We start from the raw sequence: 22,417 nt of genomic DNA, 5'->3' as shown, positions 1-22,417 counted from the left end.
AGGTCTTTTACTGAGCTTGCACTAGATTGACTGCCAGTAATCCTTCATGATACTCCTATCTCTAACCTCTATAACAGTATAATGACAGACAAGCAAGTGGCTACATTCCTTTTCATTATTTTCTTTATTGCAGTTTCTGGATACTCAGAAACCTTTTGCTTGAAAAGCAAATACTCTTGTTCACTGAGTCATTCGCAGCCCTACACCTCTTTTGCAAAGGGAATGGGAGCCTGCACTCAGGTCCTCACACGTTCAAAGCACACCCTTTATGGAGTACTCCATTTTGTTTCAAGAAGCTACAAAGATCTATTTCTTAATTTTGAAGGGTTGCAATGGAAAAACAGACTCGCGAATACAGAACAAAGTAGACACTGCTGCTGACCCAGTTGCTTCTGTCTTGTTGTTCTGCCCAAGGGCAATGATGACCAACTGCAAGGCTTCTCAGGCTCTGATCACCGGAGAGAGTGAGTGTGCACCTCCTTCTCAGTTTTATGTGGTCATGTATTCAGAGAAAACCACATCCATAGGACAAGCAACTCCAAATGTCATGCAGATCAAGCTCCCACAACACCATCTCCCCATGCCCATGGCAAGTGTGTTCATAGAACTCCAGGCCTGCTATCACTAAAGGGAAAATGAGCAGCTTTCTGCTCCAAGTTCAAGACTCCCATTTAAATGTCAAATGAATGGCCTTTCTGAGGCATCTGCTTGTGGGATCTGAGAAGACCACTGAAAATGGAGTAAAAGAGAGACACAGCTAAAACTAGATGAAGTTATTTTTCATGAAGACTGATGTCCTACCGTCAGCCTTATCCAGGATCATCCCTTTCCTTGTGGTGACTTGTGAAAAAACCATATATGAAATGTTGCCCCCTTAATGAAACCTTTGGTTAATCTGTCCTTGCCGAAACGAGTTCCCACTTCCCAGGAATCCACTTTTCATTCAAATCTCATCTTCTAGTTTGTTCCATGATGTCCTACTCCATTCTTCTTGTCCTTACCTAAGTATTTATATCTTATTGTTTTACTTCCACAGGGCTTGTTTGAGTACAAAGCACATTAACACTTCTCTTTATTATATACCTTTCCATCATGGTGATTCATTTAGGTACACAATATTGTGTATGATTTCCCAGATAACTTGACCTATCATTTTCATCATATTTATATTAGAGATGGAAGGAATCAAAATGAATTTAGAATATGCTCAAATGGGACTGATTCAGTTGGTAAAATGCTCGCAATGCAAACATGACACAAGTTGGGTTCCCAGCACCCATGTCTCAGGGACTGTGCCAAAATAATCTGCGTGTGATGAAACTGACTACGTAAGATAGAGATGTCCATAAAACATGCTATCCTACCATCAGTGTAGAAAGTTCCTGAAAACAACACTTCATACTGTCCTCAGGCATCTAAATACTCTTGTGTGCAGACATTCATGATTGCACACACACACATACACGGAGAGAGTGGAGGCATGCCTAATGCCTACAGCTAATTCAAGTATAAACAGAAGAGAAAAAATCTACTACAGAATTTCTCTATTATGACTTTGATATATATGATCTTTGTAATTTGTGAACAATATAATTACACTATCAGCTGTAAGTATGTTCACAGGTTTGTGCTTTAAAATGTATAGAAAATCCCATTAAAAGAAACTAATTTGATGGCAGAGAATATAGCATAGTTGGTAGATTGCCTGTTTAACAAGGTGAGACCCAGTGTTCAATCCCCAGATGGTACAAACCATGTTTGATGGTACACACTTGGAGTCCCTGCAGTCAGAAGGTAAAAGCAAGAGGATCAGAAGTTCAAGGATGTCCTCAGCTACACAGCCAGTTTGAGGCAAACTGGTCTGGGAGAGATCTGCTTCAGGAAACAAGAGAGTAGATAGAAAGAAAGGAAAGAAGGAAGGAAGGAAAGAAGGAAGGAAGGGAGGGAGGGAGGAAAAATGAGTGAATTGATATATGGATGGATGGATGGATGGATGGATGGATGGATGGATGGATGGATGGATGGATGTCTGACTATAAGAACCCCAAAGCACATGTTCTTCGGTTAGGATTGGATTAGGCTTTTAATGGTTTTAACTTTTCTTTTAAGTTGCCTTGATCCTTTTTCTATTTTTTTCACCTGCTCATCAAACACAGAGAATCCTGAAATTTTGTTAAAAGAGTTATTCTTAAGCTTTGACAGTTTACTGTGGAAGTTTCTCTTGTACTGAGGGTTCATCTGAGGTCATTGAAGTTGCTGATGAAGCCTGGAAAAATCACAGAGTTGGTGGGAGATTGGTTGCAAATTCAAGCTGACTGTATAAACCTTTGTGGTTTGTGGATTAGAAGCCAGAGCCCTTCTGTCTTTAGTGCAGTAATATGATCTGAATATGATGTTTATTTTCATATAATGTAACATGCAAAAAGCTTTAAGATGTATTTGTATTGAAAATATTGTTTATTCTGGGAGGATGAAGAGTCTAGGTGGGACTAATTGTCTCAGGGTGGGTCAGTATTTCTCCTGTCAGCTTTGACCTTCAGATTTCTAACTCTGAGATGCAAACCTCCTCCACACAGGCCCTCACCAAAGCTGTGCTTCAACCCACTTGGGAATTCAAGCTTGGACTGTTTTAGTCAGAAAAGACTCTTTTAAAGCTGGTTTGTTGACAGGCTTCCAAAGCCCATCAAACATGCCAGAATTTGTCTGGAGAACTCTGTCTTTCTCAGAAAATAAGCTTGACAGCCGGGTCAGCAATTATGGGGCCAGTAAGAAATAGGTCCTCATTGGCATTCTGGAGTTCCTCTGGCAAAAAGATAGCTAGGCAGGAATTGCCTTGACCTGGAAAACCAGCCTGAGGAAATGTACCACCCATTCTTACTGGGGGATTCTCAGGACCATGATTGGCTTATCTATCACTGTCTGGAAATATCTGCCAATGAATCATCACTGAAACAAACTACAGACTGCATTGAATAGAGTTTATAACAATGAGGTCTTAAAAATCAATTTTGAGAAAGAAAGAAAGATTATTCACTCCACTAAGTAGATAACAGCTGTGTTCCGGTCACTGGCACTGTGAGTGAAATCAGGAACTCTCAGAAGCAGTGTACCAGCTAACCTAGTGCATGTGCAGAAAGCCAGCAAAGTGACCCTAGTTGGAACTCTATGAACATCAAAGTATCCTAGGGGGCTCCTTAACACACCAGCTGTGGGCCCATGCTCTGAGAAATATTGACCCTTACTTCATCAGAGAACTGGAGACTCTGTGTAGGGAAAGCAGAACTGGTGTGGGTCTGGCCTGACTTGTTCCCATAATCCCGAAAAGGGGAGTTAGGAATGAGGAAAGGAATAGACAAGAGACCGAAGACAGAGTCAGGAGAGCTTCCAGTAAATACTGTAAAAGCCTCAAATTTATCATTCATATAAATATAATTTTATTCATTAATTAGGGTTAGGGTTAGAGTTAGACAAGGGTTAGGGTTATGGCTAGGGTTAGGGTTTGTCCTTATATACTCCCAACCAAAAGGGGAAAGGAAAGACTTTCCCTCCCATGATACAAGGAACAAGCAAACATAATTACCTCCTTACATCTCAAAACATCCTGTTGTCAGGTATTTGAGGAGCAAGACATCTAGTGACCACTCCTTTGACCAAACATCCTGTTAATTGTCCTTGAGGAGCAAGAACAGACTTGAACTTTCTGACATTTAGTGAGGACGGAATGGATTCAAGTCTGTTTGCTCTGACACAGAACGGTTTATCTTATCACTTTACAATACTAGCTGTCAGCCCAGCAAGAAAGGCACACTGCCTGAGAGCAGAGAATCATTTTTAGAAACAGAACTCTAGAAATTCCATTCTTTCCTCCCTTCCCTCCTTTCTCATTGGCCAAGAAGTAAGGAGTGTACACTCTTACGTATTATCTAGGTCTTCATTCCGTCTGTCACTTACGTTCATCTTTTTTCAATAAACACTGTGCCGAGTTTATCTCTTTGTTTTACATTCAGTTTATTTTAGAGCTTATTAGGCAGGTTACCTTGTTATGCCTGCAGGCTGCTAGACAAGCTTGACTGTCCCAAGATTTTCTACTATAAACTTCTAGTTTGGAGAGACAGAGTAGTCAGGCTAAGAGAATTTGCATGGGGGTTGTTAAGTTAGAGGTTCCCAGTGTTTGCTGACCATCTGTATCCGGACATAAGGTGTCTCAAGCTACTTTTATTTTGAAAAGGAGAAAACAATTCTTATTTGTTACACATGCCAGGAGTTTCTGCAATGAGGTCCTAGATCTTGTACTTTTCTGTTTGACCTGTGCCCCTGTCATAAAACACTGCTGTCCTATGAGGATGAGCCTGGACCCAGCTGATCCTTACAGATCCAAGATATGACTCCACATGTTCTCTCTTGCTGGCATCTCTCTTTTGGTAATTCTCTTAACCCTCAAAAGCACTTCTCCTGGTCTAATGAACCCCTGGCACTCTGCCTCACCTTGGAGATCTTGGGGCACTTCTACTTCCCTCTTGCCAGCACAGGGAACTGGTCTATTTCTCCTGGCTAGAGTTTGTGTTCGTGCTATCCAGCGTACAGCTTTGTCAAGACTGTCACTGTCTACCTACATGCAGAGTTAAGAAACACTATGCCAGAAGGGCTTAATAGAAGCACAAGCCACAGAGCTGGTGAGATTACTCCATGTCAAAGCGTGTGCTGTACTAGTGTGAACACCTCATTTCAGACTCCAGGCAGCCTCATAAATACCAGGCAGATGTAGAATCCCATTTGTAATCCTAGCTCTTGGGAAGTAGAGGCAGAGGAATCTCTGGAACAAGCTGACAAGCTAGACTAGCTGTCAGTGAGCTCTGGGTTCAAGTGAGAGCATTTCTCATTAAACATGATGGAAGCAATAAGGGAAGATGCTAGATATCAGCCTCTGGTCTTCTTGTGCACATACTTGAACATGTATATGTGCATACACACATACATACAGGCATGCACACATGTACACACACATATCCATGCATGCATACACATAAAAGAAACAAAAAGAAAAACAAACCAAAAAAAGAAAAAAAAATCAAATATAAGCCAAGAGTATCTGAGATCACTGAAATCATACAGATAAGCTAGAAGAAAGAAACTTAGTATGGACCAAGTAGGCTTCAGAAAAGTAGAACTGAGGGAAGGTATCAAAAAATATTGACATATGGTAGACTAGAACATTTCCACTCTTCCATGAGCAAATGTTTTACACAAGGGATTGATCACGTGAGGTACATCAATTCATGAGAAATGGTTATTTTAAATAGCACATGGTATCATAATCCTCATGATCAGCTGCCATCAAGCCCCTGACTTTCCTAGCTATCTGGTCACCTCACACTCTACAAAGAGCACCCTTCATAAACTGCCTTTACTTCTAGCACTCCACCTGTCCCCAAGCAAGTCTTTCCTCTGGGCATGAAAACACAGAAATTATTGTGGGTACTCTACAGACTCGAATCCATGGCTATGGCCAAGGAATTCCATGCTAAAAACTATCCAAGCATGGATGGATTTTGCTCAGGTTCTCTCATGAAAAGTCATTGTTCTGAGTGACCTCAGCCTTTGTATGCAAGAAGCAATGCAGAAGACTGGAAAAAAAAGAAACCTACCTCTCAATATGCTATTTAATTTATTTAAAAAATTGTGTGTGTGTGTGTGTGATGTTTATTTTTGGTTGTGCCCATCCCGTGGTGCACATGTAGAAGTCACAGAACAACTTTTCTTTGTCTGTCTCTTCTAATCTCTCTGTGTTGAAGGCATTGAACTTGACTGTTAGGTTTGTACTCTTTAGACTATCTTACCTGCCCTGCTCTTTCCTTTGATTTGTCTTTTTTGTTTTCTTTTCTTTTTATTATTCATGCAATATATCCAGAACACAGTTTCACCTCCCTACACTCCTCCAAACACCCCCTACTTTCTTCTCAGAGTTACCCACCTACCCACATCTGTCTTCCTTCAGCATAGAGCAGGTCTCCAAGGGACAATATCCAAACAGGATAAAAAAATATAATAATACAAAGCAAGAGCCCTCACACTGATGCCAAACAAGGCAATGTGACAGGAGGAAAAGATTCCAGAGAGCAGGCATACCAGTAAAAGACACACCAGGTCCCACAGATAAGAGTCTCACTAAAACACCAAGTCAATAGCTATATCATATATGCAGGGGACATGGTGCAGACCCCGTTTCAGTTCCTGTGAGCCAGTTGATTCAGTAGGTCATGTTCTCTTGTCCTCCATCCCCTCTGACTCCTATGGTCTTCCCACCCCGACCTGTAAGGGTAGGGCCTGAAGAAGACTTCCATTGTTGTCTCTCCAAATAGTATCTGGCTCTGGGAATCTGCAACCTCTCCCATCTGTTGCCAGACAATGCCTCTCTGATGATGAGTCAACAAGATTAGGAATCACTTCTTAACTTTTCTAGTAGGCCAGTCATACTTGGTTCTACCCTAGGTCTCTGAGCTTTCTGGACTCTAGTTTCTGGATATCTAAGCAGGGTAGGGCATGGGCTTCCTCTCATAGAGTGTGCCTCAAGTCAAATCTGATATCAGTTGGACACTCCCACAAGTTCTGCACAGCAATTTCCCCAGCAAATCTTCCAGGCAGGACAGATTGTATGTCAATAGTTTTGTTGCTAGGTTTGTGTCCACATTTTTTTTAGGTTACCTATTAGTACCTTCCTGCACCAAAGAGAATAAAACATAAGAGTAACAGCTCCATACAGGCACAAACTCAAGTTCTCCATGTTAGTTGAGCTATGTGGATGTTACCTTCAACTATGGCACCTTGCTGTCCATTTACAGAGAGCAATCCTCTGCCCTAGCCTGTGTTATTTGGGAATCTACACAGTACCTCCTTGTCCAACAGCTCAACTGAAGGTACCCAAGTTCCATGGCTGTGAACCTTGCCTGAAACAAGAGATGGCCACTTCATTCTCCATATCCTCTTATACTAGGAGTCCTCTCTAGGATCACCCTCTTAGTTCCAGGAAGTTTCTACTGCATTAGGCTTCTACACAGCTCCACAAATGTCCACCAGTTCCACATATGGCTCCCAGGATCCTCTCCCTTCATCCTATCTCCCCTCATTAACTGATCCCTCCCACTCTTGTTCCCACCTGACCCCAGTTAACCCACAAAATCTATTCTATTTCCTGTGCCCTGGGAGATACATGCATCCTTACCTGAGCTCTCCTTTCTCCAGGCTCTCTGGGTCCATGGGTTGGATCTTGGTTATCATTTACTTACTGCCTAATATCCGTTCATTCTTCTGCTCACTTTGAGTTTCACAGTGTATGTCTTCTTCCATCTGCACAAAGTTCTTTACACCTCACACAATTCTTAAAACACCCCAATTATTTAGTGAGATAAAACTTATCATTGTCAAAGAAGTCATTGCCTTTTGTATGCTTTTGAGCAGGTACGTGATCTTCTGTGTCCTTAGTTTCCCATTTTCCAAAGGAAGAAAAGTCTAGATCATGCAGGGCTTTAAAGCCCATTAAGTGAAGTAAAATATGTGGTACTACAATTTTCATTACCCCGGGGACAGTTGGTTTAACCCAGGGCACAACATCTCCATAAGCCACTGCAAATTGTGAGAGAATGTCAAAGGCACAGTTAGATCTGTCACTGATTACTTTGATGTCCTTGATAAGCAGTAACTGTGGTGCTGGGGAGACGCTTTGGTAAGTAAAGTGGTTGTTGTCAAAGGCTGATGACTTGAGTTTGAACCCACACAAAAAGCCAAATGTGGGAACATACATCTGTAATGCCAGCAATCCTACAGCAAATTTGGAAACAGAATTACATGCAAGTTCATAGCCAGATAGCGTGAATTAAAAAACCTGGCCACAAATAAAAGGTGAGAGGAAAGAATTGACACCTGAAAGCTATTTTCTGACCTCCACATACACACAACAGTACATGTAAACCTGTATGTGTAAATATACACACACATGCATACACACACACACACATGCCCCCCACAGAGTTTGCAAACCGTACTCACAGAACAATAACTGTTAAAAAAAAATAAGAGATCTTTTCTAACCTGAATGCATCTTATGGCATGCTATATTTTTCTTTCATTATCTTATTTTAAACAGAATCTGCCAAGATATTTATACAACACAACTAAAGATTTTAATGTGCAAAACTGGACCCTATCTGCAAATTAAAGTCCAAACAAGGAAATCAAACCAGAGGTATAATAACATCCAATGATGAAAATCTAATGTATGTTGTATTTCTTTTTGTTTAATAGCAACAGTAAAAATTATGAACCATTATTACCATTTTAAATCTGCTTATCCATGTGGCACTGGGGATACTAAGCATCTCTCTAGTGTATAGAGAAGGGATTAAGTATTCATGGAGTGCACTTAACATTTCTTCAAAACTTCTCTTGAATGTCTGCTTCTCCATCTGTGAAATGCTGTAGCAATCCGTGTGCAACTTAATTAATACTGCAAACGTCCAGGGTGCTTGACTGAGTTCTCTTGAATGAGCAAAATGGTTTCTGGTGATGAATGGTTGTGGTGGTAGGAGAAAAGCTTGTGCCAGAATCTGTGCTCAATGAAGGGAACATCTCATTGCTGTGAGAGTCAGCAAATACATGGGATACTGCAGGCACTACAGGTCAAGTGGCAAACATAAGCCTCTAGAGCAGTGGTTCTCAATCTTCCTAATGCTGTGACCCTTTAACATAGTTCCTCAGGCTGCGGTGACCCAAAACCATAAAATTATTTGTTGCTACTTCATTAACTGTAATTTTGCTACTTTTATGAGTCATAATGTAAATATTTTCAGAGACAGAGTTGTCAAAGGGATTATAGCAAGTTGGGAACTGCTGTTCCATAGAGAAGTAGACTTTTTAATTTAAATGGGTACTTAGCACCTAAGTGTAGGGCAGTTAATGTAGCAAGTCAGCAAATAATCATATCATCATGACCCACAGGTATTTTCTTGCATCACAATTTCTTGTATGACTTTTTCTAGAGAGATGTAACTTAACTATATGTTCATCCCAGACAGGGCATTGAAAATAGTCCAAAAACAGGTTATATCAAAGGTCAGTTGGAAAAACCCATGAGTTTATTGGGATTACTTATGGATCATGAGTAAGGAATTAATTACAGGAGTGAGGATAACTCATCACAATTTTGTTTCTGCACCACCTGAAAGAACATAGGTGAAAATAACCAAAGCTGCATTTTTGGAGTACCCTGTCCAACTGGTCAGATCAGAAAATTCCCATCTCTCACACACAATCTTTTTCATTGGAACTCTCCTTTGAATTAATAACAAAATGAGATGATGCTAAATGTGTTTTCATGTGGAGGTGTCTTTAATTCTGTAATTCCCATAGTGACTTTGTAGACTAGACTTCCATAGACCTCATCAAATAATCAGTAGAAGTACTATTTGTGAAAGTCAAGTGCTCTGCCTGGAGTCCCCAGATAATAAGCTGCAGAACCAGAATAAGACATTTATACATGTTTGTTTCTCCTCCACCAGATGCTTGGATTTCTTTAGGTCTCACTCTTCCTAATGATGACCCCAACCAATACATGACTTCAGTGCTACAGCATAACTGTAATTTGCTAGTGTTATAAATTGTAATTCAAATATCTGATATGAAGGATATCTGATATGCAAGCCCCAAATGGGTTCCAACCCACATCTTGAGAATCACGGTTTTAGGTGTTGTGAACAGCATGCAGATCTGGGTCTTGGAACTAATGTGGGTCTTAGACATTTCATCTTATCAGTTGGTGCTCTAGACCATCCAGAAACTTCAGGAAGGAGAATATGTATCATCACAGCTGTGAAAGGTAGTAATGAAGGGGAGACCATGAAGTTATCAGAGAAAGGAAAGTTCTAGAATGTAGAACTTGACTGGGAAACTCAGGAGTTACAGGGTTCTTGTGGCAATGATACTCCAATGTGAAAGCATGAAATGAAGTGAGAAGTGGAAAATTATAGTAAAATGGTGTGTGTGATAAAGATTTAGTTTTTAAGGAAGTACATTCCTATGCACAAATTTTCCAAAGCATAAAGCCTGTGATTTGTACGTGTTTGACGCTCTGAAACACTCAGCCCTTTTCCAGTTCTTCTGTAGTTTCCAAAAAGCAAAACCACACTTGTCCATCTTCGTTTTCCCACCACACACACAGAACATGACCAGTGTCAGACTCTACTAAGACTGTAATTCCCATGTTGCCAGTATAGGATTGTGGCAAGAGAATGCGCATGGGACACTGTAGCATCAAGATTAACTTGTGAAAGGAGCCAGTTGGCAGAGGGGTGCGGAATCTCGTCCTAACCTGGTTGCCACACAGGTTGAGCATGCTGGAGAAAAGCACAGGCTACAAAAAGCTGTGACTTACAGGCGCCATGAAGTGCAGCCCCATGAAGTGTCACGTGGCTCCTGGCCCAGAGCTTTAGAACACATGTTTTCCGCTCTGCTCACTAGGCAGCTCTCACCCTCAGGAGTACGTTTCATTTCTTAACAAACTAGTTCTACTTATAACCTTGCGTCCCTGGTGCAATCCTTTATTGGAATCAGGTGCTCTTTGTACTCAGTGCACCTTTAACAGGATGATGTGGGAGATGCAGTGACATTCTTCATGCTGTGGGAATGTAGATGTTAAACACTGTATTTTCTCATGCAGGTCAGACTGATGCACCTGTGAATAAATGGTGATTTTCATTTTGGTTAGGTGTGACCACAGCCCGTAGGCAGTAAACATGCAGAAAAGCAGAGTTCTTTTTTTTTTTAAAGCAGAGTTCTTGCTGTCTATAGCCTGGTCTGGTCACTGAGCTTCATGTATTCTTTGTCCTCTCACTTTTCCCTGTGACACTGGGTTCTTCTCTCCCGAAGCGTACTGTTCAGGACCAGCGTACTCATGTTTCTTTTGTGCATTCATGCCTTCCTTTCCTTTTTGAAACTGTTCAGTTTCCCTGTGTGTATATTCACCTTTCCAAGCACTGATTGGTACTATATGGTTGTTCTGTGCATTGACAGGCAGTAAATCTCCAATTGTTGCTACAGTGGCAGAATGACAACAACCAGAAAAGAGCAGGATCCCACAGTATGCATATGTGCACTGTGGTATGTTTCAATAGCACTAGGGAAAGTGGGAACAAGGCTCAGTATGAGACTTGGGCTCAACCTGGCACACTGTGGCAACAAACTGCAATGCCAGTACCGGTTGGTGTAGGAGAAGGCCACCTAATTGAGGATCAGTTCATGAACACAAGACCCTTCTACAAAACCCAGACAGAATTGATAATGTATTTCATGTTGATTAAAAAAATAGTTTGTCTGGTAGGATGGTATTAATTTTTAATGTATTATCAAGTGACTTGCTTTAGCACAATTAATTATTGGGTTATGCATTTATTTGTTTAATTCCTTGGTCATTCTCAGATAATTTCATACTTATCTACAATGTATCACAATCACAACTGTCTTCCCCAAGTCTTCTTTCCCAACTTATCTGGACTCTTTCAATATTTTGTTCATGCACATGTGTGTGTATGTGCTCACATGGGTGTGCTTGTGTGTGGAGATGGGTATTAGGTGTCTTCCTCAGTTTCTGAACACTCATTTATTTAATAGTTTCATTTTACTTTTAATAATTAGTATATGTTTGGGGGAGTATTGTGCACTTGTGAGTACAGATGCCTATGGAGTCCAGAAGGAGCTGGGTAACCAGGATCTGGACTCATACTCTGTCATTAACTATTTCATGTGAGTGCCAGAAACTGAGGGAGCAGTGTGCACTCTTACCTGGTAAGCCCTTTCTCCAGTCCCATGAACACCTTGTGGTTAAGAATGGTTATCTCCTTCAACCTGGAGCTTGCCTATTTGGCTAGCTTTCCTAGTCAGTCAGCTCCAGGGATCTGCCTGTCTCTGTAGCTCTGGGATTACAGTGCTCCTGGCCATTTTAAAGGGATGCTGGGGATTGGAACTCAGTTTGGTCCTCATTTATGCATAGCAAATAGTTTACTCATTGAGCCATCTTCCCAGCCTTGAGGGTCTTTTTCTTAAGGAAATGTTTTATGTGTTTCTAATGTATATGTCTTATTATGAAGTTAAGTCTTACGGAGAAAAAGCTGCAAAGGTGATGTAGTGGTAACCTGTAGTTCTCATGCTCTGTCTAGCCATGATATTCATTGTACAAGACAGGGCAACAGTGCCAAGGGCTCCACTGGTTCAGCTAGAAGTCCAGTGAGCACAGTGTGCATAGATGTAGTGCCAGCATCTAACATGAAGGTTCTGAAACACACAGGAGATTAAAAAATCTCCCCAAATCTTGACAGTTTCTTTTTACAGCATGGAGTCACCGGGGACCTTCTTCTTAACTGAATATGCAAAGAATAAATTATGAAATTTTACTTTCAAGGTAATTACAGAAAATCATGATTTCTCTTTGTATTTCAAAATTTTATTTATTAAAGATAATTCTATATCTTTGAACAGGAAAGATAATTGCTGTCATTATGAATACTCCATCTGAGAATTTAATTGCTTAGTAAATCCTGAAAAATTGAGTTTTATGGCTTCTGGATTTCAAATAAGAATAATTCTATCCTGTCCATATAGCCCTTCACCTCTTGTTCACCCTGCTAAGATGGTGTATGATGACTCTCTCTTCCAAGCTGCAATTAAGTAGTCTTACATTTTTTTTGTATTATAGAAGTAAGTAATAACATTTTATAGTAATTTTTTTTGTAATAAAAATAGTGAAAGGGTGTGAAGGTAACCTACAATAAGTCTTCCAATGGGTGGTGGAGATTGCCTGGTGGTAAAGTGCTTGTCACACAAGCATAGCGACATGAATTAAGCACACATGTAAAAAGCTTGGCTCAGCAGCACACTTTAGTAATCTCGCCTTAAGATGGAGACAAGAGGGGCCCTGGTGCTCACTGGTCATCTGGTCTGCTTCATTGCTGAGAACCAGGTTCCTTATCTGTGAAAGATAAGAGTCGGGGAGGCAGTTCATTTTGTAGAGAGTGTGCTTACCATGCACAAGGTCTGGAGTTGATTCTGGAACTGTAAAACCAAGCACATGGTACACTCTTACAGAGACCTGAGGATGAGCAGTTGAATGTCTTCCTTGACAGTGTTGCAAATTCAAGAATAGCCTGGGCTCTATGAGCCTCTTTCTCAACAACAACAACAAAAACAACAACAAAAATGAGATAGAATGTGATTAAAGAAGACATGCAATATCCACCCAAGACATCTACATGTATATACATGTGCATACCTACACATGTATATGAATGTGCACACACACACACACACACACACACACACACACACACACACACAGCCAAATCATTTCTTCACTGCATATTTTGATAGACACTTGTCAGTTTGTGCATACATACCTGCTGGATAAAACTGATTCAATTATAAATGGGCTAAATGGAATGATGCTGGTATATAGTGCCAATTACTACATGATATTCTGCATGGAACTTGACTAAGTTGATCTTGAGAAAGTTGAAAGAAAAGAACTGAGATTTAAAGCCTGAGAAGGCCCAAAAGGGTGGGGATGAACGGGTGCTAAATTGAAGTTGGATTAAATAAAGCTCTGGTATTCTGGATATGATGAGAATGTGAAGGAAAGAGTCACAATATAATATACAATATATAATTTAAGTTTGCCTGGGAAGATGTGAAGAGATGTCTACTTTCTAAATGGTGCATAGAAGACAGACCAAAGTGAGGATGCCACCAAAGCCCAACTTGACAAAATTAAATTGATTATACTTACTTCCAGAGCATAATCTATCATTGGTGAGGGATTGATTAAAGAAGCTTTGGGGAGAGGACAAGCGTTGCTTCACTGCAGAGTATCACTCTCTTGTGAATGACTACCTCATGGAAGCTGCAGAGTCCCCTTCCCTAACCTTCTATTCCCTATATTTGTGAATCTCACAAGTTCACAGCTGGGGAGGGAAGAAAGGAATAATGGTTTGACTTCCAGGTGAGGGTCCTATGATCCTTCCCTCCCTCCTGCCTTTAGGTGGCGTCAGTAGCTCCATTCACATTACCATAGACCTAGCTACTTCTACATTGCTTTGGTCAGTCATTTGCCATGGTTAGGAGGCCAAGCTAATCTCTACATTGAAATAATAATGCTGGGAATATGTTGTTGACAGAGGAAACAGGTCATACTGATCAACATAGCCTATGTTTCAAAAACAAGATAGACTTATTGTGAGTTGATATTAGACAATGTGTGTACATACTGAGAGATTTCATGGTATCACACATATTTCCTTAAGTTTATGTTTCAACTAAAGGACTATCTCAGATAAGAATAAATGCCACAACATAATAATAGTGACTGAATGTTTTTTTGCATAAACCCTAAAACTACATTACCAGCCCATAAAAAGGTATCAATATCACAATACCAGTATGTTCAAAATTATGAGTCTCCATACACTGGCCATTCTTTTTCACTGAGCTCCAAAGAATCTTCAGAATTCTTAGTACAGAGTTCTGGAAAATATTGAATTCTTTAACCAGAGTTGCCATAAGAAAGGATGTCTCTTTTTCAACTTCAGCTTGGAACTTATAATGAAGAGAAAAAAAAAATGGCTCTAAATGTCAGAATCAAATTAGCAAGAAGGGTAAATCATGAGTGGTTGTTACAAACCAGGCACTGGTCCAAAATTCTGATGTAGGTGTCTGTGGCTCTGTCATCCTGTCTCCTTAAACATAGCCTGGAACATGGCTGTTAGATCATGAGCCTGCAACTTTATCCTAGATCACATGACCTAACTCAGCCACAGTTCCCTGCAACTCTTGTTGTGGCAGAGAATTTAAGAAGCAGTCTGTCTTCTACCCCTAAAGGCTATAAAATATTGGATGTTCCATTTGTTCCAAGGATGGGTTCAAGACTCCCCAGAGAGATTTCTTCATGTAAGCTCTAAATGCTGCTCTCTGAGGAGGCTTCTTTGGCCTTTCTCAGCACCCTTTGCAAGGCAGATATGTATTTCTCTCGCTCACCCTATCTCCTTTTTATTCTTCATGTCAATGAAGCACCTCTCAAGGCTTTAAAGCAAGCCACTCCTTCCCTGTAAGGCCCCATCTTATCTGGATCTCCATATATTGTATTATTTATGTCTGTTGCTTAGACCTCCTGACTCGAGGTCCAATCTCAATACAGCTCATTGAAGAGGGTTACGTGTCAGCTCCCTTCCAGGACCAATTGCTGTTCATCTCTTGTTTTTTTTTTTTTCTCAATAACTTCTAATGGTATTTCTACTTCAGTCTGGTATGTGTTTAGTGCCTAGAAATGAATGGTTCCTTATAGACTACTTAGGATGGTTCTACCACATGTGCCTCCTTGTAAGACAGATCTTGAAGATTTTAGGAACATTCCTGTGAACTGAGCAGGACCAAGGGTGGGAATCAAGAATAACATGAGGAAACAAGCTGATATTCTTTTTCTTTTCTCTCTGTTCCCAGAATCAGATGTTGCTGACTTTGATGGCAGGAGCTCGCTTTTGTACAGGTTCAATCAGAAGATGATGAGCACCCTCAAAGATGTGATCTCCCTGAAGTTCAAAAGCATGCAAGGAGATGGGGTTCTGTTCCATGGAGAAGGACAGCGTGGAGACTATATCACCCTGGAGCTCCAGAAGGGCAGGCTAGCCCTGTACCTGAACCTAGGTAGGGTCAGACTGAGTCATATGTATTCCTGACTGGTGAGGCAAGAAGTGATACCCACATGTCTCCCTCTATCACCCCCACCTCGTTTTTTGTGATATTCTCTCACTGAACCTAGAGCTCACTGGTTCTTGTGTGTGTATGTGTGTGTGTGTGTGTGTGTGTGTGTGTGTATGTGTGTGTGTTGTATGCACATGAATATCCAGGTGTGCATATATATGCACACACATGTGGAGGACAGTGCAAGACACTAGATGCCCACCTTTTCCTATCTGTACTATTGCTTTGAGATAATATCTCTTACTGATACAATGGCTTGATTTGGGGTTAGGTTACATGGCCAGCAAACTCTTAAGATCCACCTACTTCTGTCACTGGGTTAGGCACTCACAGCTGTACACACATTTTTTGTTGTGGTTGTAATTATTATTATGATTGTTATTATCATTACTATTCCTTTAGGATATGGGTGTTAGGGATTCAAATTCAGGTATGAAAGTGTTCATATTTACTGAGTTTTGTACAAGGTTACTATAGCACGCATGGGAGCATCTTCCAGCACATCAAATGGTATCACTGGAGCATTGCCTACATGATCTATTTCTTTTGTCTTTGTGTTTAGAAAAGCACTTATTTTCAAATATTTTATATTCATGTGATAGAAAAAACTTTTCTTTTTGCCACAGGTATTATTTTGTGGTAAAAGACAATATTTCTATGTAAGGGAAGCTGCAATGTAACTTTTAAATTCTTTTAATGTACATACTTAACCTTATTTTTTTTTCAGGACTCAAAATCTTAAGTAACTTAAAAATGTTAAACATGCGTTATAATGAGCTTCTCTTATTTGAGCTGATTAGGCACATTAAAAAAAGCTGTCAGGAGAAACACATAATCGTTTTGTTCTTCTTAATGGGAGGTAAAATGTGTGCATGGAAAAGCTAAGTTGCTGGGCTTGCCTTTGAAAGATGACCTTGCCCTGAAGGATGAGCTTGGGACCTAGATGGCAGGTGGAGTAGTAAAGAACACCTTTCCACCTCTTTTAGTAGGAAGCCACTTCCCTTGATGGGTGAGCTACTCCCTGGGCTTGCCTCATCACCCAACTTCTTGTAGAATGATCTACATTCATAGTACCCAACTTCTCACCTTAGGATGAAAGGAAGGGTATCTTTTATGAGTTCTTACAGAAGAAAGGAAGGACAAGGGAGGACACAGGAGGTAAGTTTTGAGTTCCTTAGGGTATAGAAGTAAACCAAAGGAGCCCTCCTTTAGAAAAAGCAAAAAGAAAAATATGCTAGAGGAAGAAGAAGAAAATGGCTTTTTAAAATCAATGGCAATCTTTTATTTGTATGTAGCTGTGGTGTGCCATGACACAGGTGTAAAGATCAGAAGACAAAGGGAATTGGGTCTCAGTGCTTTCCATGTGTTCTCTGGTATCTAACTCAAGTCATCTGGCTCAATGGCACATGCCTTTAACTGTGAAGCCATCTGTCTGGGCCAGAAATGGGCTGATTTGTCTGAGATTACCTTCCTGTTTCCCAGTTAATATTTATTTGTATAAAGGAGAGGAAATACATTATTATTAATATTTAATATCAAGCAGGCTATAAGGATAAATATCGTTCAATACTGGGAACAAACTCAAAGTATATAGGCGACATCAGAGCAAGCTGTATTTACATCAGGAGGCAAACATGAGAATCTCCATTGTGCCTTTGTTCTGGTCCTTCTTCAGTGGCAACTCCAAGCATCCCTCTGGCCTACATAATCAATAAAAGAAAAATAAGTAGGGGGAAAGAACAGATTTTCCAAAAGTATTTCATAAAATTGAGACCCAACATAGAAGATAAAATATAAACTATGAGCTGAAGAGATGACTCTTGCTAACTTTCTTATCATGTAAGTGTAAGGACCTGAGTTTAATCCCAGAATCCACGCAAAGAACCATGTTTAATAGTGTATGCTTGTAATCCTGGTACTTGGGAGGCAGAAACACATAGGTCCCCAAGGCTCACTCTACTCTCTTGTTAGGAAGCCACTTCCCTCGATGGGTGAGCTATACTGCTTAGTGAGTTCTAAGTCAGTGTGAGACCTTGCTTCAAATGAAGGGACAAAACTCCAAAACAACAAGGTATAAAGTAATAGAAGAACAACATCCGGCATGCATGTGCTCGTTCTTACAAGCACACACACACACACACACACACACACACGTAAATAAATCATTAAAACAAAGAGAAAGGGTAAACCAGAGACGTATAGCACACTGTTGTTCAAGTGACAGTTTGTATTATCTAGTCCTTAGCCTTCCTTTGACGGCAGAATTGGTTCTGTGGTGAAATTTCACTTTGCCCTTGTCCTACATTCCAAGGGTAGAGCACAGACTTTTTATTTTAGAATTATTAACTAGGCACGAGATTTCACTCTTCAGTCCATGGGGGCTGGGGTGGAGTGACTCTCCTCCCAGCTTTCAAAGACTTCATTTCAATTGCCCATGGCATTTCTGCTCTCTGTAGAAATACAAAGGAAAGAACCACATGGGCAGGTGGAGAATCAAAGGGCAAGAGAACCCTGGGACTGGGCACCTGTTGTTAAGTACTGATAGGACATCAACAGAGCATGCGAAATACTCATGCTTACAAGTGTTCGATAGTTCTGAGCTGGAGCAGAATGTTGGATGATCCCAGCACATGCAGATGGAGAACAATAAGAATCTTGTTACAGAACACTAGCAGAGTTGGGTGTCTTTTGGGGGACAGGTGCAGGGTTCAGAGGTTAAAGCCACGGACTGCATGACAATTTATCAAGACAATGGTGAGTTTATCCAACTCAGTAGTCATTTATTTTATAGCTCCTTTGAATTTCAGGCATTTAACTAAGCCAACGAACATGTATTTGTAGATTTCTAGAATAATTGTCAATTTTTCTGAAAAGTATTTCTTTCCAGCTTTTTACATTTTGAGAGCCTACATCCAGGCATACACACACACACACACACACACACACACACACACACACACACACACATGCATATTCTGTGTACATCACATAAAAGTCCTATGCAGTATCTTTCTCTCTCTCTCTCTCTCTTTTTGTGGGGATGGAGTGGGGAGACACGGTCTCATGCATCCCAGGCTGACTTCATAACTGCTACACCATATGAAATAAGCATGTGTTGGATTATATATTTATTTCCTGTTTCTATGCCAAACACCCAACTAAAGCAACTTAGGGAAGGAAGGATTTATTTCATCTTATAACGCAAGGGTACTATTGTCTGTCATGGTGGGTTGGGCATATCCAATGGAATTATGGCCTGTGGTCCCCTTGTGTCTGCAGTCAGGAAGGAGAGAGAGACAGATGCTGTGCTCAGCAAACTTTCTCCTCCATTTCACTCCTGGTGTCAAGTCCATGAGAAGTTGCTGCTCACATTTAAGATGGATCTTCCTACCTCAGCACAGACTAGAAACTCGCATACATGCCCAGAGATTTGTCTACTAAGTGATTCTAGATCCTGCAAAATTGTCAGTAAATATTAATTATCACCCACCAGCAATTAAGCAATGAGCTTCGCACTATTGATCTAAAAGTACTTGTCACTCCCTGCTTTAACAATGTTTCTACTTAGGCTGCTTTAAGCACTTGTGAGGCAGCAGCACTTGAATCTTCATAAGTTTGAGCCCAGTCTGGTCTACGAAGCGAGTTCCAGGAAGGCTCTAAAGCTACACAGGGAAACCCTGTCTTGATAAACAAACAAACAAACAAGTTTCTACTTATTGTCAAGCTATGTTAATTAAAACATAGCACCCATCCAAACCGTGTCACATAGACTCACCATGAGAACACCTCTATACGGTGGTGAAGTCACAGGAGTTGGACACCAGTAAGCAGCAAGCATGGATTTCCTACGACCAACATTTGTATTTCATTGCTTTATTGATACCCAGAGACTTGGCCTGTCTTTTTGAGAAGCATCTGGTGTGGGGATGGGAGCACACCAGATGGAATCACTTCCTTTGTTTTTAATGCTCACTCTTGCAGCCTTAGGAGAGCACTGTGAGTCCTGGCTATAATAAAAAAACAGCTCTGGAGTCATGCCTTTCTGATCCTGGCTAACCTATGCAGCTATCGTTTGCCTTGGCATTCTATACAATGTCCTCTGCCATTGTATTCCATCATTTTCCTTCAGCACAGCTCTCTGCTCTCCAATTCTTCCAGTCATTTTCTGAACCCCTCCACGTCAAGTCTGAATAAAATGCTGTCAGCTTTGGGTCAGGTCAAGCGGCATGGTTACTAGTTCTCTGTGTCCTTGTGGAAATCACACAGCTTCTTTGTAACCAATTCCTTCTCCTCCTCCTCATCCTTCTTCTTCCTCCTCTCCTCCTCCTCCTTTTTTTTCTTTACTTTTTTCTTTTTTAAACAACACTGCGTGGAGGGATTTGGAGAGATAGTCCAGTGGCTAAAGGCACTTCCTGCTCTTGCAGAGGACTGGAGTTTGTTTCCTCAGATCCAAGTCAGCTTGAGCTGCCTATAACTCTAGCTCCAGAAGATTCAATGCACTCTTCTAACTTTCATAGGCACACACAGTCTCACACACACATACTCTCCCTCCCTCCCTCCCTCCTTCCCTCCTTCTCTCTCTCTCTCTCTCTCTCTCTCTCTCTCTCTCTCTCTCTCTCTCTCTCACACACACACACACACACACACACACACACACACACACATTCATACACTGCCTATAACTCTGGCTCCAGAAGATTGGGGGGTGCTCTTGTGGCCTCCATGGGCACATGCTCTTGACCGCACATATACACTGACTGATATAGGCACGCACACTCACACAAATGCTAAAAATAAATCTTTAAGGGGTGGCTGGAGAGGTGGCTGGGCAGTTAAAAACATTTTTACTCTTACAAAAAACCTGGGTTCAAGTTCCAGGACCCACATGGCAGCTCACAACCCTTGATCCATAATTTCAGTTCCAAAAAATTCAGTGGCCTCTTCTAACTTCCACAGGCACAAACATGGCACACAAACACACATGTGAGGAAAGTATTCGTGCATATAAAATACAAATCCCTAAAAGTAATAAATCTCTTAAAAGTGCAAGCGTCTCTTTCCCACATTCATTCCAATAAGGCTTAGGTACTACTTGCATCATTTTCAAACTAAATAGAAAAAAAGAGTTTCATTTAATTAGAAATAAATTTCTTTATGCTTCTGTCCCCAAAGGCAGCTTCTTCCTCATTATTTCATTTGTATTCTTCTCAACTGTTCATGAGGATTTTTGTCTCATCTTAATAAATTGAAAATCTGTTAAAATGAGATAATTGAACATCAAATGCAACCGAGATAAAACTGGAAGCAGGTGTCCCACGATAAAGACTGTGACAGTGTGCTGAGAATTGTTTTCTATGGTTTCCATAACAGCAGTCTAGATTTCTGGAGGAGGTTTCATTAGATGATTGCTATTCTCTCTTCATCAATAGAATTCTAAGCTACTAATCCTCAAATAGGTTTTTTTTCCTCATTTTTTTTTTATCAAACTAACTTTCACTTGTTTTGGTGTAGGATATCTGAGGTCTTGCCAAAAAATAACTAACGAAGGATTAGATGGAGTTCATTCATATCTTCATTTTTGGAATCAATTAATAACCAGCCTCGGGCACTGGTGAGATGGCTCCATGGGTAAAGGTGCTTGTTGCCCAAGGATGCCAACCTGATTTCAAACCTTGGGACCCAGGAGGCAGAAGGAGAAAACCAACTCATACACTTTTCTCTGGTCTACACATGCACACCACTGCATGCTCACACTCACACCAACCCCATAAATCAGCAAATACTCATAATAAAAACTGAATCTATGAGTATGGACATAACTCACTGGTAGAATATATTAAGAACTTGACCAACATGAACTCACTCTGCAGTCACCAAGGACATACACACATGAAACTCCTTGTAGCGTTTAGTAACTCTCATAGGATTCACACTGTAATTTAATTCTAACTGTAAAATATAAATGAAAAATCTTTTTTATGTGGCAAATTTTTGCATTTTATGAGTTTATAGTATTTATTAATGTTTTTGCATAGTTGTGTTTACTGTGCATATATACACACATTTCTGTTCTACTTGTATGTATCTTAAGAATTTTAAGTTCTTAGATATTTTATTTACTAGCTGTCACTTTTGATTTCATCTAAACATGTAGTTTTCATAAATATTTAAAAATATTATGAGAACCTTAAAACGCTGCTGGAACAGCTATCTAATACCCTTCTGTTGTTTTTATATATATGTTTAATCTCCCTGCAAACTACTGAACCTTAATCTCCATGTTTTAAATCACTAATCACCATTAATTTATTGCCTTAGAATACATTTTGAGAATGCAGATGACTAGGTTAAAGGACCAGGACTTAGAAATTCCCGTCTAATGTCCCAAATTTAGCTTAGCAGCATAGCTTCCTGAGTCTGTACCTCAGTGACCATGTTTTCTTAAGATCTTCATTCAAGATAGGGCACTAGTGGGGTTCAGATAACACCAACTGCCTGCTTTCCTACATAAAGCATGAACTGGGTTTCTAAATTCTCAATGAAGTAATGATGAAACACACTTGGAGATTTCCTCTGTGATCTCAAAGCAGGGATGCACTGTAAAAGAGAAGAGCTGGGTAGCCAC

At 40.4% G+C, this 22,417-nt stretch overlaps 1 protein-coding gene across 2 annotated transcripts in view; it reads left to right on the top strand.

Moving 5' to 3' along the window:
* Nucleotides 1–22,417, top strand: part of Cntnap5 (contactin associated protein family member 5) — a 964,156-nt gene that overhangs the window by 416,459 nt on the left and 525,280 nt on the right. For both annotated transcript variants that reach the window (XM_075987656.1, XM_075987657.1), the window contains exon 5: nt 15,532–15,735. In XM_075987656.1, coding sequence (XP_075843771.1) covers nt 15,532–15,735 — 204 coding nt within the window. The remainder of the gene's footprint in view (nt 1–15,531; nt 15,736–22,417) is intronic.

The sequence above is a fragment of the Microtus pennsylvanicus genome, chromosome 10 (genome assembly GCF_037038515.1).
Source record: "Microtus pennsylvanicus isolate mMicPen1 chromosome 10, mMicPen1.hap1, whole genome shotgun sequence".
NCBI classification, from domain to species: domain Eukaryota; kingdom Metazoa; phylum Chordata; class Mammalia; order Rodentia; family Cricetidae; genus Microtus; species Microtus pennsylvanicus.
This window is presented reverse-complemented; position numbering and strand designations above follow the sequence as displayed.